The sequence below is a fragment of the Cryptotermes secundus genome, unplaced genomic scaffold (genome assembly GCF_002891405.2).
Source record: "Cryptotermes secundus unplaced genomic scaffold, Csec_1.0 scaffold693, whole genome shotgun sequence".
In the NCBI taxonomy this organism is placed as follows: Eukaryota; Metazoa; Arthropoda; class Insecta; order Blattodea; family Kalotermitidae; genus Cryptotermes; species Cryptotermes secundus.
The window spans coordinates 943,118-955,867 of record NW_019722434.1 but is presented as its reverse complement, the minus strand read 5'-3'; the positions used below and the strand labels follow the sequence as shown (position 1 = coordinate 955,867).

The window sequence follows — 12,750 nt, the reverse complement described above, 5'->3', positions numbered from 1 at the left end:
ATTATATCGCTATCGCTATTCTGCAGGCTTTCAGTTCACCGTTGCACACGCACTAGGATTCTCTGTCTTCACCAGTCGTCTCCTGGCAACGGATCTCAACACAGAAACTGCACTTCAAATCACTATGAAGTCTTCTTGTTATTTCGCCTTCAATCACTCTGTACTCCTGTCCTAATCTTCACAATTCCCTAAGGACCATGCTCCATTCTCGAACCTAAGCTACTACAGATCCTCGTTATATAGGCTCCGCACGGACCACACAGAAAACATAAGTCACGTGTTTACTACCCAGCCCGTCCATTGGCGCGCTGCCTGCTGCCTAGCAAAGAGCTATAACATTTGTCCACTGAGACACAGTTTCCATTGTTGCGTGTTGGAACGTGTTTACCCGAGCTCTTGCCTAGACACGGGCTGCATAACCCCGTTGTCCCACTGTTGCGAGCGTGCATTACTTAGCAACGGCTGTTTCTGTGGCTCAACAGTTCTTTCATGGGGCAAATATGCCACAATATTAAAAATGTAAAATTTTCCCTATGCATAATTGAGCACCACGCTACTGAGAAGTATGGAAGAGTGGAGGTGTAACTCCATGCATCCTTAACTTCGGCACTACATGGTGGCAGTACTTATTGAACAGGAGGGTGAGTGGACCCCAGAGCCGGTCTGGACGCTGTGGAGAAGGCATAAATCTCTGCCCATGCCGGCATTGAACCCCGGCCTTCCAGACACTGAAGATGACACTATGTTGATATTAAAGAAGACAGAGTAGGAGATGCAGAGGCCATGCGGTTACACAGTAGGTTGAGGGACTATCAGCTTCTTAAGCAGGGCCCTCTTCTGTACAGCCACATCAACTGATACTGTCAGATGTTATCTGTGGTGTATGTGGTCGTAACATGTGTCAAAGTACATACTGTAACGATTTTTGGGTGTGTGAGTACAGACGGGGTATGGATTGGTGAATGGATTTACTGACCACTTATAAACACCACTCGGAACTACAAGCACTTACAGCGCTGACACTACTCTCCACACTTTACAAATCACTACACGCTAAGTCTTCTCCAGTCAGCAGTCTTAACCAGCAGTTCCCTGGCAACGGCTTCTAACACTGGAGATTCTTCAGCTTCTCGCACTCAGGTCCTCAGGTTCGCCCGTGCACAATTCTTGTCCATTCCCTCAACTGACAACTCGACTGACCCTGCTTCTAACATTTCGGCATGAACCACACAGAAAGCACGGTTTCCAGTTTTATAGTCCAACAATACGTCAACCGTTGCAGCGGAAACTCGTTTACCGAGCAGATACTAGCGATAGCCCGAGTATTGTTGACGTGTTTAGCGGCCGTTACCAAGCAACGTCTGCTGTTCACAGGCAGCGCTCAGCAATGGATCTATTTGCCGCTAGATTTCAAGGCGAATTTGTCCCTGCGTTTCACTAGTTAAGGACAACGCTATGATGAAGTATGGGGAAATGGAAGTATAGCTCTATCATTCTTCACCTCGGCACTAGATGCAGGTCTATCGCCAAGATTGAGAAACTGAAGAAACATACCGAGCGCACGTCATTTTGGGTTGTAACTCCCTCTAGTTCGGAGACAGCCAGGCGTTTCGGAGCTATATATCGCATTCATCTTCAAGGTATACGAATAAGCTTCGCTTGCTTTATCTCTTGGCTTGTTCTTCCACTATGAAGACAGAGGCGATATGTTCCTTCGAAACGTCAGACTCCCTCTGAATGCAGAAGACCGAACTCTCACAGTTCCCGCAATAAGAAGCTCAACTCCAAAACAGCAGACTACACGGCGTCACATCCCAGAACACAGTGTTCTTCATGCCTTTACGCAGCTGTATTGCAATAGCAACGGGACTGTCCTTCGGTAACAAGTTGCCACGAACGAGTGGCCAGTCTCTTGTTATGGCGTGTGCTGCTAACATTTTGATGTACAGATCTGTGATAAGGATGAGGAGAACATTTGAACCGAAGAGAGATGAAGTGAGAGGAGGTTGGAGAAAACTGCATAATGAGGAGCTTAATAACCTGTACTGCTCACCAAGTATAATTAGAATGATCAAGTCAAGGAGGATGAGGTGGGCAGGGAATGTAGCACGAATGGGGAAGAATAATGCATATAGGATATTGGTGGGAAAGCCAGACGTAAAGAGACAACTGGGAAGACCAGGGCGCAGATGGGTGGACAATATTAAAATGTATCTTAGAGAGATAGGGTGGGATAGTATGGATTGGGTTGATCTGACTCAGGACAGGAGCCAGTGGAGGGCTCTTGTGTACACGGTGAGGAACATTCGGGTTCCATAAAATGCTGGGAAATTCTTGAGCAGCTGCAGAATTGGCCGCACCTCAAGAAGGGCTCAGCTCCATAAGTAAGTAAGTAAGATCCCAAAGCGTGCTACAAGTCTTGTCTATCGTACCTGTCTTCAATGAATGACTGAAAGAATATTACAGGGAAAATAGCAAACTCACAGTGGTGAGTACCTTCCTCTGGATATGATGTCGTATTTCTACTGTTTGGTCTAATTTTCGATACTGAATATGGAGACAGTATGTATCTATGAAATGGAAGACTACCAGACTACACCATGTCATATCCCACAAGATACGAGCAGTGCTCTTCATACGAACTATGAGTCTGCTCAGTATGTAATTTCCTCCGGGTTTTCACGTTTTCATCCTGGGTACGTCACTTATTATTATTACTAACATCATCATCGACGACAGGTAAGCTGGGTCAGATTGTAACACTTCGAATATGCATTCTGGGGGTGTCTAGTTCGAATATCAGATAGTACATCTTCTTCGTGGTTTTCCTCGGTACCTCCAGAAGAATACCGGTTTCCCCCCCACATGCTATGCAAGTCTGAGATCCGGACAGCGTGGCTGAATGAAACACAAATAAAAAGGAAACAAATTCCACGCTGCTAGCGAAATGAGCATTTTTCCAGCGCGTGCGCAGCCGTGTGATGACGCACTGTGAGTCGCCGTCGGCTACTTACTGCGTCCGGACGCCCATACTCTGACGCTGTGACATCACCATTGACCATGTCGCTAGGAGCCACAGCCACTGCAGAGCATGTTTACGGGTTCGTTGCAAAGGCGCCGTCTGCTGTACACATTTCCAAAGGGACGGCCTGATTTATCAACTTTCAAAGTCACCGTCTGCTGCAAGACTTGCAAAGGCACGGTATGCTTTATCTACTTGCAAAGTCACCGTCTGTTGCAAGGCTTGCAAAGGCACGGTCTGCTTTATCAACTTGCAAAGTCACAGTCTGTTGGATAGACTTGCAAAGGCACGGTACGGTCTATCAACTTTCAAAGTCACCGTCTGTTGCAAGACTTGCAAAGACCCGGTCTGCTTAATCAACTAGCAAAGTCACATTCTGTTCTACAGACTTGCAAAGCCACGATCTGGTTCACGGAACTCCATTTATCCATTTAGGACGTTATGAAATAAATGTGGTTTACCCACGGCCAAAGGAACAATACACCTCGGTATTCATACACACAGTCTGCAACACGAAACACGACCATCTGGGAACGCACTGCGCACTCAGGTCTTGACTAATTACGGTGAAGCAGGCTGCATATGCGACTGGCGCACACTCTCCGTTTCCATGGAGACTGAGTGTTACTCTTCACTGAAACAGTTCCATTGCTGTGGCCAAAACGCGAACTGGACACTGGGCCGAGCCTGTGCGCACTGTCCGGAATCTAGAATAAGACTGCCCCCCCCAAGAAGTTGCCAGGATACCAAGCAGCTGGTACACCGGGCTTCTTGCCACCTAGAGCCCATCTGTGTCAAGTGCCAGATATCTTCATGAGGAAACGTTTTGGGGTACTGAATCAGTTAAATAAGTAATTTATATTCCCACCAAAACAAGTTAAAAGGATATTCGAGGCAACTTCACACACAAAATAAAATAAAAATTTAAATCAAACCGCCCACAGACCGCACAGTCTGACTGAGGTTTACCCTTTCAAATGCATTTCATGTAGAGTAAACCCTCGCTAAACCGGAGAAAATTGGGGTGGGGGGTCATCCGGACTAAGCAATAATCCAGATTAGTGAAGCAAAAGTAGCCCTAAAAGACAAACAAAACAGAACACAAATAAATAGAAAATTTAACGATATAAGTAGTGCTGATGAAAATAAATAACAAAATATCACTGTAGAGCCTCTATTTAAAAACTACAAAAATGCAGTGCATTTATTCGCCGACAGAAGCCTCGGAAGTTGCACTTGTTTTGAACGTAATGACGCAGGTTTGAGGAAACTGTCTCAAGTTTTGTCTGAACAGACAAGCGGCTCATCTGCCTTCCTAATGCCATGTCTTCTCAACTGCGAGCAGCATTTTTCATTTTTCATATTTCGATCCGGATTAACTGTAACCGAATTAACGAGGGTATTTTTGTACTTGTGTTCACAGTAACAGCAACGCCAGGCCTCTGTACGGCATGAGCTTCTCACAGCGGTCAGACATAATGTGGGTAGTACACTAAAAGTCAACCGACATTCGGAGGGAAACATCGCCTCTGTCTTCAAGGTTCAAAATTAGGCCAAGCACGAAACCAACACGCAACATGCAGCAACCAAAGCTACTCACTGCACGAGGACGTAACTCTTCAAGTCCAAACGTGAGGTTTGGTGAGTGAGTCATGTTGGCCTCTCCTCAGTCCCTTCACACAAATGTAGCAGCAGATCGCTTCCTTCTACATGCATCCATAAACATGCTGCCGCTCGAAGCGATATAATTGCAGGTACCGACGGCGCGTCGCAAAGTCACGTAAATAACGGGAGCAGTGACGCGGTGCTCGGGTGTTTATTTTCTTTCCGAAGAGGACATCTGTCTGCCTGTCAGTCGCACTTCGCGTAGCTTTGAGCGCCCAAAATAATCCGGTAGAGAGATAGAGAGGCAGGCCCTGGGCCAGTTTCGGGCCGACAACAAACAGCCCCGCCAATTGCTTCACCTGCTCCACGAATAAACCCAACCCCTTCAAAGCGCAGAGGAACTACATATACCAGCCGCCTGAGTATCACAAAACCCTGAGGTTCGCCCACTCGGCTAAACACCATTAACCTGGCTGTCTTTGTAGTGGAGATGCGGTGTGTTTTCTCTGAGACGGGAACCGAACTTGTAAACGTTGTAGACTCTGAGGCTCTCCCAGCGGTGGTACCGAAGAGCTCTTATCTTCTGGGATATCACTCCGGGTAATCCCCTTCAGAGCTTACCTCCATCTTCAGCAAGCAGAGCTCTGGTTGCAACCTGCTTTCAAATTGCTTTCACGTTTGGCTTGCTTTTCGATCCTGAATATGAAGGCGACATGTTCCTCCGACACGTCGGTCGACTTCCAACGGACTACACGGCGTTATATCCCAGAAGACAGAGCTCTTCAGAACTTTGTTAACTGTTATTTAAAACAGTCATGTCTCAGCCTTCTCCATCTTGCGTTCCACTGGCCACTTTGTCAAAGAACCGTATACCCGCCTCAGCACAGACAGAGCCTGTTTCCCCGGGAAGCGTACACTTCAGCAAAGGTATATCTCCCCCGTAACAGGACGTCGAGGCTTCCACATCTTCTAGACAATCGGCTCGCAGATGGCGGTGAGGTTGCCAGCCCTACGCGCCGGCCTTTACCCCCAGGAAGATTCCTGGTTCTCATTTCTGTTGGGGACTGAGTCGACACCAGGGCGATAATTCGCCCGGAAGGATTAGGTCAATTGAAACATCCAATGACCTCATCGGGAATGGAACCCTCGACCTTCAAGCTTGTAGCACAGTGCGTCAACCAACTGCGCTACCGCGTGCCCCGTCAATATACTTTATGTGGGAGTTCTGTGTTTGCACAGCTCATGTCCTGCCAGCCCAGTGATCAACAACGGTTCAGGTTCAGTACAATTACTGTATTTATATACCAATGTCACAGATGAGTTAGATTATTTTAGGGCTTAAAAGGGTTTAGTAAAACACGTACCGAGATAAAAATATGTGGAGCTGTACCATCACTCCCCCACACATATTCAAGGCGTGGTAATTACGCACAGGGACAACATTCTGCATACCGGTTTCGGTACATGCAGCCTATCAGCGCAGGCACTCAGCGCGGGGGGGGGGGTTCTTTCTGGGCCAATTCAGGCTACGCCTGGTGAGAGAGGTGAGGTGTAGAAAGTATAGCAGAAGAGCTGTTCTGGGAGAAGCGAGAAGGACATTTTGTCAGAAGGTCCCCAGGCTTCGCCCGCTTGTCCTCCTGATAAGGGCACTGTGAAAGTGAAGGCGTGGAAAATGTAGTGAGATAGGTAGTGCTGATGAAAATAAATTAAAAAATATCACTGCAGCAATTTCTTCCTCTGTCAGAAGCTGAAATGCAGGGTCTCCTCCATCCAGCTCAAGCCGCCTTGCGCGGTTCCAGTCTCTCCAGCTGCCCTTAGCGCAGTCTGAAAGTCCTCTCGCTCCAATCCCCTTGCTCCTGTACTCAAGCCGCCTTGTGCGGTTTCAGTCTCTCCAGCTGCCCTCAACACAGCCTGAAAGTCCTGTCGCCCTAATCCCCCCCCCTCCTCCTGTACTCAAGCCGCCTTGTGCGGTTTCAGTCTCTCCAGCTGCCCTCAACACAGCCTGAAAGTCCTGTCGCCCTAATCCCCCCCCCTCCTCCTGTACTCAAGCCGCCTTGTGCGGTTTCAGTCTCTCCAGCTGCCCTCAACACAGCCTGAAAGTCCTGTCGCCCTAATCCCCCCCCCTCCTCCTGTACTCAAGCCGCNGCCGCCTTGTGCGGTTTCAGTCTCTCCAGCTGCCCTCAACACAGCCTGAAAGTCCTCTCGCTCCAATCCCCCTTGCTCCTGTACTCAAGCCGCCTTGCGCGGTTTCAGTCTCTCCAGCTGCCCTCAACAGTCTGAAAGTCCTCTCGCTCCAATCCCTATTGCTCCTGTACTCAAGCCGCCTTGCGCGGTTTCAGTCTCTCCAGCTGCCCTCAACACAGTCTGAAAGTCCTCTCGCTCCAATCCCACTTGCTCCTAAATCCCACGTGTCTTTTAAAGTGTGTACTCAACTGTGAACAGAATTTTTCATATTTCAACCCGGATTATCCGACATCAGGATTAACTGTAACCGGATTAGGGATAATTTAGAGTACTGACAATTGCAGCTACTCTGCAGACAATTTCTACTGCCTCTCGAAAACATGACACTTTGGTGTGGAGTTTATGCCACCGGACGTTACATAATATTTATAGTCGTACCCTTCGTGACATTTTACATTCTTACTGCAGTGACTACGTGATGCCGTGTGGTCTGGTATTCCCCACATACCAGAAGACAGTAACATTCATGCCTTTCAATTCCCTATTTTCACAAATGTGAACATGGCGGGCAGACAACCTCCTGAGGTGGTACAAATTAATACCTACATCACAGAGGTTGTACTTTGATAATGAATTGTGACATAAATGTTGCAACATACATTATCTTCCAGGAAGGTTACACATAAGTGTCCACTTTTGCAAGGGCTAACAATTTATAAATCTGGGTGGATAACAGCCCGCCGGCGCCTCGCAGCGGTCATATGCTATTATTGGAACTGTTATCAAAGCAGACAAAGAGATTCCAATTCATATAATTATAAAAAAAAACAGGATGTCGGCCCAATAAAAGGACACACACAACAGAAACAACGTATACATTGATATGTCGTCATGAAAATGCAAGAAAGAACCGTAATATAATGATAAGCTCGAGTACCCCATTACGTCACTAACAAATCACAAAAGAATTAAGATCAGATTAAATTCTGGGAACGCTTTCCACCATTCGGTACTGAAACTCTTGTCTTATCGCAGTGAATAATCATACGCTTTGCGTTTCGCACTCCTCGCCAGATTATTGTCAGAGTGATGAAACCACGCGGAGCTCGAACCGCAGAACACGGGAGGCAACTGAGAAGGGAAGATGATACTAAAATACTCCGCCTCCTGCTTTCTTGGCTTACTCTTGGATCCTGAAGATGGAGGTAGTGCGATCCTCCGAAACCTAGGATCACTTACTTCTACAAGGTTTCATGCAGACAACCGCAGAACTTCCCTGGGCCGCTCGCTCATTGCCAGGATGTTACGGGGATCTCCGCGTCAGGGCGGAAGTTACAACCGCAGAGCGGAATTTCGTGTCGACTCCTTAGTCACCTTCCTCACAGGAAATGCGTACTGTCGCATCTCGACCCACGGCTTCAGCATCTGTGAATTTCCGCACTTACCATCCCGTCAAAGCAACACCCCGAAGTTTCGGACTCACTTCTCGAAACTCGAGCTCGCGACTCACGCCATACGAGTATTGCAGCGCACTGACGGCTCCATTCGAAAGCTTCACGACCCGTGTTACGTAAGCGTACTTGTAACAGTCAGTGTTAGTTGATGTCCCTTTCTTGATTTTATAATAAAAACAAGAAGTTCTGGGAAGACCTAATCACCTGCTTTCCTTTGACATGAAACGGACCACACGGAAAACGACGCGCGCAGCAGTTATTTTACCGCGCCACTGCCTAGGAATCGGGCCGTTGCCTAGCAACGATAGGGGGATACAAATACAGACACACAAGGTACCACTGTTCCGTCGTTCAGGAATTAGGTGGGGCGGCGGGTATAAAGACCAACAGACAGCAAGGGGATCTCATATGCTCCTTTTATGTTTTCCAAATAAGGAAAGTAGGCCAAGAATAGAACTGTGATGTAGTAGGGCATTCAAATGTTTAAAAACGGGTCTGATCTCCATGAACGCAACCTTATGCGTCCCATGTTAAAACGAACTCGCGTTATCGATGTTTCGACTTACGACCCGTTGTCGGGATCGCATGACATCATAAGTAAACACCACAGCGCAGGCGCCTAGGCATGGCGCAGCCTCGGGTGGCTTCGTGAAATTCGCGGGTGAACGTCTTTCTCTTCGTTTTTCCCTTTCTGATCACTACTCCACCATTGCTCCGTATTCATCTATCACATGCTAGGCCTTTACGCGCGGGCCTTCGGCCGGACAGTATAGACGGCTGCAATAAGACGCGTGTGTTGCCATTCTTGCATCGGTTTCTGCTGATAGCAATACCGGAAGTGACGCAGACAGCTGACAGGCTGTGAACTTCCTGTCCTCCTGAAGGCTGAACCATCTTGTTCTGGGTCTCCCATGCGCCTTCCGCCTTTACATCTGAATTCTAATGTTCTCAATGCCCTTGTTCCATCCATTCTCTTAATTTTGTTATTTATTTTCATCACAACTACTTATATCTTTAAATTTTCCAATTATTTGCGTTCTCAGTTTTTTTCTTTTACGGTTACCTTTTGCTTCACCAATCCGAATTATTGTTTAATCCGGAAGACCTCTCCCTAAATTAATCCGGATTAGCGAGGGAAATGCTGAGGAAAATCACGAATAGCAGCAGTTAGAACCGAGAATTACCATTACAGGGTTGGTCAGACTCAATTAGGCAGTTTTTGATTAGATGTTATTTTTATTGATTATTGTTAACAATTGCAATGGTTACAAAAATGGATTCGCACACACATAAGTCATCGATTTTCAAAATGCTGGTCAACCTAGGCACCACCTAAGTCAACACAGGCTTGCAGACGCAAAGCAACATTTTCACACGCCTTTCTACACATATTCACCGGAACTTTATTGAACTCCTGAACAATCACCTCACGCAGATGTTTCACACTGTGAATGGGATTAGCGTACACCTTGTCTTTGAGGTAACCCCAAAGGAAAAGGTCTGGTGGGGTGATGTCGGGTGATCGGGCTGGCCACTCCACAGGCCCTCGACGGCCAATCCAGCGTTGAGGAAAAACTTGATGCAAGAACGCCCGAACAATATTGGCGAAGTGTGGTGGGGCCCCATCTTGCTGCCACCACAGTTCATCAAAGTTCTCTCTCCTCTGAAGTTCTGGGATGACACTTTCCCTCAGCAACTTTAGGTAGGTTCCCCCGTGACGCAACCTTCAAGGAAGAACGGGCCAATCAGTCCTTCGTACGTCACGCCGCCCCACACCATCACTCCCGGGGACTGGAAATCGTATTCAATTGTGTCCCTGTGGACTGCTGGCGGTCCAAACTCTTGCAACATCCTGCGCTGGACTTCTGATACATTGTTAGTAACTGAGAAAAGGCGCACACATTTTACACGCTGCTCGATAGACAACCGTCTACCGGCCATGACGTTTCCTCGATGCGCACTAAGTAGGCAGAGCTCGTTCACAGCATACCGTATGATGCTGCCATCTATCGACAACAAAAGATACTTTCCCATTATCCCGTGTGTTGTTGGATTGGTTAGTTATTAATGATCAAAAACTGCCTGAGTCTGGCCCACTCTGTATATAGCAGATTTCGGTTGCCGTTTTAACACACTGCAATTTGGTGACATCTACTAGCAGCTGGCAGGACTGCTTGATGTCTGCTCGGTGTGGTTTCATGCCTCTTCTTCAAAGCAGGCTGGGCAGCATTTCCCTTCGAAATGTCGGTACCTAGTGCCTGACGAAGTACACGGTGTCATAATACAAAAGACGGGACGCAATACAAAGCGGTCATGCTCCACTGTGTAGCTCGGGTGTCGGTTCGCAGTCTCCGTAACGAGACACGAGTGGTTTGTTAACTAGGAGCCGGGACAGCGTAGTCGGTATAGCGACTGGCTATGGGCTGGGCGACCGAGGGGTTGGAGTTCGAGTCCAGGTAGGATGAAGAATTTTCTCTCCACGTCGTCCAGACCGGCTCTGGGGTCCACCCAACCTCCTATCCAATGGGTACCAGTGGCTCTTTCCCCGGGGGTAAAGTGACCGGGGCGAGAAGCTGACCACTCCCCTCCAGCTAGTGCAGAGGTCAAGAAAATGTGGATCTATACACCCACTCCCCCATACGCCTTTATGGCGTAGTGCTTAATAAGTTAAGCACAGGGACAACTTTGCCTTTACCTTTATTGCTTATTTGACGACGCTAGAAGCAGTACGCGCGCCTTTCTGACGGGCTGCACGCTGATCAAGACATACGCTCAGCCGACTGTGCTGTGCTCCTTGCAATTATACCGTCCGGCAAACTGCTCGACCTGTTCACTGTGACGTCAGCCGCTGAGCAATTCAGCACGTCACGACCCGGAACTGGGTGACTCACAGCTGAACTATCACTGGACCGATTTCTTGCGATTTTCCCCAGTGCCTCCGTCCAGCAGCTGTGCAACACGGTCGATGCGCTTATGTTGCAGAGACCTATAGTTGCAAGACGTTAACGCCGAGTTCTATCATGCGATCAGATGTTCATGTCTGTCTGCTGGGCGGACGGAAAGTGTCCCAATTCTTAGGTTTCAATGTCTTAAAATCGGAAACAGCAACGTGACGCTGAGGCCGCGGAGGCTCCCACATGTTCTAGACAGGCGGCTCACAGATGGCGGTGAGGTGCAGTAACTGTTTCCCATAGTAGCAATAAGAGCGACAAGCACAGTAACAATACTAACCGCAGTGACCATGAAGGCAAAGTTGTTAAACACTATGCCATTAAGATGTGTGGGGGAGTGGATGTACAGCTCCACCATTCTTGGCCTCTGCACTGGATGGAGGTGAGTGGCCAGTTTCACGCCTCGGGTGGGCCCCAGAGCCGGTCTGGACGCCTGTCCCTATACCGACTGAGCTACCCCGTAGTGACGATAATAACGAATGTCCGAGCTTCGCGAAACGTGCACGCACAAACTGCAGCTCAGCGGCTTCTGTGGGAGAGGCGAGCTGACGGGGATTGAAGCTCTGCCGTCAACTATGGAGACAGCTGCAGGCCAGCACAGCGGTAGCACTTCCCGCATATCCCGCCATGGCCGCTTCCAGCCCAATGTTTGCCTCTTGCTCCTGCTACCTGCGGCGCACGTCAGGCGTGTTGCATAACCTGCCGGTAAGCAGAGCGCCATTGTCTACACGAAGGCTGGGACCCAAACAGTTGAGGGGCTCGAGGCGCCTACGTCACGAAGCGAATCAGATGAAGTTACACAACCCACTGTTATTCAGTGATGATCTATCGACTCCAAAGGTTATCTGCCAATATGGTACTGTGGGCAACTGGCGGCATGATACAATAAACCCCGCTAATGCGGAGTAATAGGGGCGAGAAGTCATGGATTACGCTTTAATCAGGATTAGTGAAGCAAAATGTAGCCCTAAAAGATTAAACAAACTTAGAACACAGATACAAAATTTAATGATATAAATAGTGGTAACGAAATTAAATAAAAATTTCAGTGCAGAGCCTTTATTTAAAATATTACGTAAATTGCAGGGTTCTATTGCGCTGTGTGGATCTGACTTTGCCGTCTGTGTGCAACGTCGGTTCATATTCTCTTTACTGATACATGTTTCGGCCTAAGCGGCCTTCTTCAGGTGTACAGGCTGTTCTGCTGTTCCTGTGCTCGGATTCTGGGCTATGTTTTTATTTGGGTGTCCTTTAAGAGTTGGAATGCACGTGTTTGCCTTATCTGTATTATGTTATGTGTTATGTTAGAACTTTATTTAAGGTACATATGTATATTCAGTTTTCGCATATATGATGTTATAATGTCACTTAAAATAAAGCTCTAACATAACACATCACATAACACAGATAAGCAAACACGTGCATTCCAACTCTTCAAGGACACCCACATAGCCCAGAATCCGAGCACAGGAACAGCAGAACAGCCTGTACACCTGAAGAAGGCCGCTTAGGCCGAAACATGTATCAGTAAAGA

At 47.9% G+C, this 12,750-nt stretch overlaps 1 protein-coding gene across 3 annotated transcripts in view; it reads right to left on the bottom strand.

The window, feature by feature from the left end:
- LOC111861453 (chloride channel protein 2) overlaps positions 1-12,750 on the bottom strand; it is an 82,733-nt gene that overhangs the window by 61,737 nt on the left and 8,246 nt on the right. Inside the window, exon 1 of one of the 3 annotated variants that reach the window (XM_023846054.2) lies at positions 4,623-4,700. The exons of 1 other annotated variant lie outside the window; for it this stretch is intronic. In XM_023846054.2, coding sequence (XP_023701822.1) covers positions 4,623-4,676 — 54 coding nt within the window. In that variant the 5' untranslated portion in view covers positions 4,677-4,700. Of the gene's footprint in view, positions 1-3,014; positions 3,063-4,622; positions 4,701-12,750 lie in introns of those variants that run through there. One more of the 3 variants, XM_023846055.2, reaches the window with a different exon arrangement.